General features: G+C 50.0%; 1 protein-coding gene across 1 annotated transcript in view; it reads left to right on the top strand.

Annotated features, from left to right (window-relative positions):
- The first annotated feature begins 2514 nt into the window (after positions 1-2514).
- WASL (WASP like actin nucleation promoting factor) overlaps positions 2515-6396 on the top strand; it is a 69804-nt gene continuing 65922 nt past the window's right edge. The window contains exon 1 of the mRNA XM_075558619.1: positions 2515-2989. Coding sequence (XP_075414734.1) covers positions 2873-2989 — 117 coding nt within the window. The 5' untranslated portion in view covers positions 2515-2872. The remainder of the gene's footprint in view (positions 2990-6396) is intronic.

Raw genomic sequence — 6396 nt, 5'->3', positions numbered from 1 at the left:
AAGAGGCAAGTATTGCAACAGAACTAGGGAATACTCCATGTCTTCAGATCAAGAAAGGTATGGGACAGGGTTATACTCTTTCATCATAGCTTTTCAATCTGTATGCTGAGAAAATAGTCACGGGCGATGGATAATACAGAAGGGTATGGCATCATGATTGGAGGATGGTTTATTAAGAACTTGTGGTATGCAGATGATACATCCTTGCTTGATGAAAGTGAGGACCTTAAGTACTTGCTGATGAAGATCAAAGATTATGGCATTCAATATGGATTAAAATTTACTCTACAGAAGATGAAAATCCTCCCACCTAGATCAATAAGTAACATGATAAACAGGAAAAAGGTTGAAGTTGTCAAGAATTTTGTCTAGCTTAGATCTATAATCAATGCTCATGGAAACAGCACTCAGGATATGAAAAGACAATATATATTATGCAAATCTGTTGCACAATACCTCTTTGTAGTATTGAAAAGCCAGGATACTACTTTGAACGCTAAGGAGCACCTAATTCAAGTCATGGCTTTTTCAATTGCCTCATATGCTGGACATTGAATAAGGAAGATTGAAGAATTGACACATTTGGATTATGGTACCGGAGGAGAATATTGAAAGTACTCCGGACGGCTAATGGAGCAAACTGATCTGTGTGGAAGAAGTAAGGCCAGAATGCTCCTCAGAGGCAAGGATGGTGAGACTTCATCTTACATACTTTGGACATGTTGTCAGGAGAGGCCAATCCTGGAGACAGGCATCGTTTAGTAAAGTAGAGGGACAGTGAAAAAGAGGAAGGCCCACAAGGAGATGGATTTGCTAGGTAGGCAGTATAGGGACTAAGGGGGGGGGGTGTCATCTGCCCCAGTGCCTGCATAGGGCCATAATAAAGGGGTTGCAGGGAAATCAAGCACCCATTCGATATCTATGGGAAAAAATCTAAACTAAGCATGCTCTGACAGAAGCCCTCTAGGCCCTGGTGGAAGCCAACATGGGCACACCCACCTTAGGCACCAGCTATCTAACATCCAGGTGTGCTTAAACTCAGTCAATACCCTTGACTATGCCTCCACAGCCAGTGGGGATAAAAGCAGTCCACAGAAAGGCCACCCTTGTCTTTTAGAAAGGCTTAGCAGGTGGAAGGTGGGAATCTTCCTCTTTATGGGCAAAGGCATGCTGCTCAGGCCAAGGCCCAAGCTCTTCCATGCCTCTCTCTTGGCCCCTGGGATTTCCTGGTTCTGCAAGCCTGGTTTTGTGCTCCTGTTCCGGTATTCTTTCTAGGGTTTTTTTGCGTTCAGCCGTGAACTCCTATGTGGTTCCCTCCCTGCATGTACTTTTTGAGACTGCAAGACTTGAAACTTCCCTTTTCCTCATAAAAGTCACTTGGATTACAAAGTGCTTCTGGTTGGTGAACTCCTCCAGCGCCACAAAGCAAGAACCAGTGTTTCCGATCGAGAAACCTACAGAATGACACTGTGGCTGCTTAAAACAGGAATATTTGTGAGGATGGTATAGGACAGGGCGATGTTTCATTCTGCTGTGCATAAAGTCGCTAGGAGTCAGAACTGATGGATAGCACCTACCACCAACCACTCTGGTAAAAAAGGAAAGTCTCAGAACTCGAAAGGATTGGATTTTACCCTGTCCTATAGGGTTGCCATGAGTTGGAATCGACTTGATGTCGCCTAGAGGATTAGACCAGATGAAACATTTCCCTAGGTGGCGTCCTCAAAAGGGCAGGCTGGGGTGGAAGGAAACCAGGTCTTTGAGGGCTGAGAGAAAAATATATTGGGGTGAGGGTGCAGTCCAATTAAGAGTTGCCCTGCGAAGCATAAGGTGAACAGTTCAAACCCCGATCATCCCAGGAGAGAAAAGAGGAAGCTCTGGGCTCCAATAAATCGTTACAGGCCTGGAAACTCACACGGACAGATCTCTGTCCTGAAGGGCAGCCATGCAGAATTGGCTTGTTGGTAGTGAGTCTGTCCTGCTTTCTTGCTTTTGCACAACTTGCAAGACAGAAGGAAAACGTCTCTTTAGGGAGAACGTGAGCTGACGCCTACGTTTTTTTACGGCGGCTCTTCCAGCATAAGACTGTTTTTCCTTACAGCCGCCCGCGAGAGACCTCCCGGAGAGTCCACTGCCGCGGAGGAAGTTTGGACAAAGTTCGAGCATCCCAGGCACCTGCGGCTCTGACCGAAACGGGCAAGCGGCTCAGGGGCGCGCGTCTCTTCCCACGCAGTTCCTTCAGATTCTGGACCTTTCCGCCCAGCGGTGTGCGAGTCCCGCCTCCGCGCCTGGGAATCCGGGGCCGTACCGGGCGGTGGGCCGTGGGCCGTGGAGCCTAAGACACTGGTGCGGCCAGAAGGGGCTGGAAGCGCGCGAGGCCCGGAGGCCGGTCGGGAGGCCGGAAGGAGGCGGGGCCTCGGGCGGCGCGGCGGCGGTGGGCGGGGCTTCGCTCGGTCGCACGCGCGTTTCCGGCGCGCTCCACCCCCCGCCCCCCCGCGTCCTGTGCGCTCGCCCGCCCTCGCTGCCATGTTGGATTGTGCGGCTGCCGCCGCCGCCGCCGCCGCCGAGGGAGGAGGGTTGGAGGAGGAGTTGGGAGTTTAGCGCAGCCGCCACACGGCGAGGACAACGGCCATCCGGCCTCAGCCTTGCCGGGCGGGAGCGAGGAGCCTTCCTTTCCCCGCGCGGCCCGAGGCGGCCTTGATCTGCGCCTCCTTCGCTGGGCCTCCTGCTCCTCCTCCCCGCGCCGGAGGAGCTGCGAGATGCTGCACCTCTAACTCCCCTCCTCCCCACCCCTGTCACCCAGAGGGGGGACGAGCGCTCGCCCACTCGCCGAGGAGACGGCCCTGGACTCGAAGCCTGGCCGGCCGCAACCATGAGCTCCGGCCAGCAGCAGCCGCCGCCGCCGCGGAGGGTCACCAACGTGGGGTCCCTGCTGCTCACCCCGCAGGAGAACGAGTCCCTCTTCACCTTCCTCGGCAAGAAATGTGTGGTCAGTCTCCGAAATCTGCGCCGCCGCCGCGATGCGATCGCCCGGGTGGAGGGCCAGGAAGGGAGAAGCGGGCGGGGGGGGGGGGTGTCCAGCTGCTCGCCGGGCCCCCGGCCTGTCGGACCCGCGGCGCGCCCTGCCCCCCAGGCCCCCGGTGCAGGCGTTGCGAGCTGGGGCTGGGCCAGTGTCACCTCCGCAGGCCTGCCGCGAGTCCGCCGGCCGGGAGCCTGCCCGCGCTCTTGCGGCGGGTGCAAACTTTCCCCGCAGGCCACAGGGGGCTTTTGGAATTTCTGGTGGGAGCCGCTGGGTCTCGGAAACCGGGCCCCCTCGCTGGCCCTCGCGTCACCTCTTAATCTTTGATCTGGGCGTGCCTCGCCTCACAATGCCAAAGGTTCCGCAAGTGGATAGATCGGGTCAGCAAGCCCAGATGGGAACGAAGCGGGTCAGCAGATGGGCCCAAGCCCTCCTTTGGAGTCCCGGAGTGGGTGAAGTGAGCACAGCAGGTTCCCGAACCCCCGCTTCGGATCAAGGGCAGGAAATGCCGCAGCTCTCCGTTGCTGAGACGGGGTTTATTCCATCAGCATTTTTTTTTCGGGCCCTGCTTCCCTGTGCCTCTCCACCGAGTTATGTTATTTTATTTTTTGCTTTGGTTAAGAGCGGGTGCCTCTCTCCCCGCAGCCATGCGCAGGGAAACCACAATCTCTAGTAGGTTTTAGCCGTTGGGGTTATAGAGTGACTCTTGAGTTGGGTCTCTGCAGCCCATTCCAACCCCAGATGGCCGATTTGGAGCCAGCACTTCTGTGGGAAGGAGAATGTGTGTTGTTGACGGAAGCATTCATTACATTGGCTGCTGGCACTTCTGGGGGTGGGGAGGTTCGGCTCCGCGGTGTAGGCCTTGTCAGGTTGCAGTCTACTGCGGTGGCCTGGCTGAACTGTGATGGAGTTGGTTAAAACGCTCGCTGCGTCCTCTTCTCCCCACCTTACTTGTCCGCACGTGCAGAGTTTGTGCCACGGGGATCCTGGGCACCCCGATGGGAATTGGAGATGAGCTGTACCATTCTTTAGTCATCCTTCGTAATTTTAAAGCATGCCAGCCCTGGCTGTACCTGCTTATTTTAGAAGTTGGGTTAGACCAGTGCTGAAAAGTTACCAGATTAATTGTTAACTTTCAGGGAGCCTACCCTTTGTAACCTGTGCCATTCCAGCTGGGGATTGAATCATTGTATTCAGTTGCTTGGGTCGCGGAAGTTATATTTCAGAGAGCAGAACTTGAGTTTACTGATAAGACGAATGAAACAAGAGGAAGGTAGCTAGAAAGCAGACAATTGGAGGACAATTAATACAATCCAGTCTCTTCCACAATCACATGCACTTATTTTTAAAGCAAGAGAAGAGTGAGCCAGCAGTCTAGTAATGGAAGCAGAACTCGAAAACCAGGGCTCGGATGCCTGATCGGTTTTATTTTCCACTACATCATGTTGCTTTAGAAGGTTTCTTTTCTTTTTGGGTTCATAGTTGTTGATTTATTTCTAAAAGTTGCCTTAAAGAAATAATCCTGTTACCTTTTTGTTTCATCAGAAACCAGTGTAATTAAAATGTGAGACTCTTAAAGTAGAACTAGTTCAAGCATATCTTCCACTTAGGAAACTCTCCAGCACTTTGAATGTTATGGAACTTGCATTCAGAACAAGGAGCCCTGAGAGTAAAGCGGGTTGTGTGATGGGTCACTAACCACAGAGTCAGCAGTTCCAACCCACCAGCCACTTTGTAGGAGAAACATGAAGCTTTCTGTCCCCTTAAAGATTTATACCCCGGTGACCCATGCGGGCAGTTTTACTCTGTCATATGGGGTCACTACGAATCAAAACCAACTCTAGGAGTGTGAGTATGCTTTGGGAGTGGGGGAAAAAAAGTTCCAGTTTTGCTGGTTTTTTACCTGTAGTGTGTCATCTGTTTCATAGCACGTAGTTGTTCTGTTTCACATACCAGACACATTAGGTAGGTTATTACATTTGTACACACGTATACCGACTAATTGCTCCGTGCGTAACCATTAGTGTTTACTGGTTTCAAGATAATGGCAGTGTCCTCGGCTGGTTAGAGCGTGCGGATTGCTGAGTAAGTTATCGGTATTGAATCTCAACAGTCAATCCTCAACTGGCTCATGGCAGCTATTATTAGCCAAGGCCCTTTACTTTTCAGAATTCTTTCATTTATAGTTGCCTCTTGGGAGATGAAACTGTTATAAAGATTAACTAATGTTTGGGAAGTCCCTAGTAAGAATGATACTGTAATTTAGAGGAACAATCTTTCTTTGCTGTTTTTGTTAGCTTAAAATAATACTGAAATACACATTCCCACATGAAATTTATTAAATTTTGTTGGGTTTACATCTCGCAACCTGAGGATTTAATATAAGAAACAAGTAGCTATAGTATCAGCTCTCGAGGAGCTGTATTACCATATTTCATTCATTCAATAAACACATGTTGAGCAACCAGCTATTAAGGCCAAAATCACCTTTGAGGAATTTAACTGTGTCCAAAAGGGCTAATGAATGTATAAACTGATGAGTAAGCCAACTGTCAAAATGGAAAATGCCTTGCTTTGTAGTCACATGCAGAGAGCACTTTGGATAAACTTCATCTTCCTGCCTTGGGTTTACGATCTCCTCCTGTAATGTCTGGACACTATTCTGTGGGTGGTTGTGTGGATTTGAAGGATGATAGGTATCCATAAGGAAGGTATTATTAGAGGTATATTAAGTTGAGGGTAGGGTTAAGGAACTGAAGGAGAGTTAAGAAAGATAGTACAACTCCTAAGATTAGTAGCTACTCACTAGGTTAGCCAGGAAGGTGTGAAACAACTTGGAAAGGTAGGGGCCCTCCTCGTGGATTGCTAGGGAGCAAGAACGGTTTCAGCTCTGGCTCTCAAATTGAAGTGTTCATTGGGGTCATTATGGAGATTATTAGAAATGCATATGACTAGGCCTCATCATTTGGTGATATTCAGATTCATTGGATCTGAGATGAAACTTGGACTTGTCTAATTTGGCAGGTGATTTTGAGGTATTGAAGTTTGTAAAAACAATACCACTAGAACTCCTTTTTGAATTAAGACAATACTTCTTGGAATTTTAAAACCAATTACTAGTAGAAGGATTTCAGCAGGAATTAATGCCACCTGGAGAAATGGGCTAAGGAGCGAGAGTTGGGATACAGGAACGTATCACATGCACCGCTCCTGTCGGTTTGTCATATTCTGGTGCCTGTGTGTTGTGATGTTGGAGGCTGTGCCAGCAGTAGGAATGCAGGGCCACCCATGGTACACAGGTTTCAGCACCGCTTTCAGACTAAGACAAACTAGAGAGAAAGACCTGGCTATCTCCATCCGAAAGAACTGCCCTGTTA

This window comes from Tenrec ecaudatus, chromosome 9, assembly GCF_050624435.1.
Source record: "Tenrec ecaudatus isolate mTenEca1 chromosome 9, mTenEca1.hap1, whole genome shotgun sequence".
In the NCBI taxonomy this organism is placed as follows: domain Eukaryota; kingdom Metazoa; phylum Chordata; class Mammalia; order Afrosoricida; family Tenrecidae; genus Tenrec; species Tenrec ecaudatus.
This window is presented reverse-complemented; position numbering and strand designations above follow the sequence as displayed.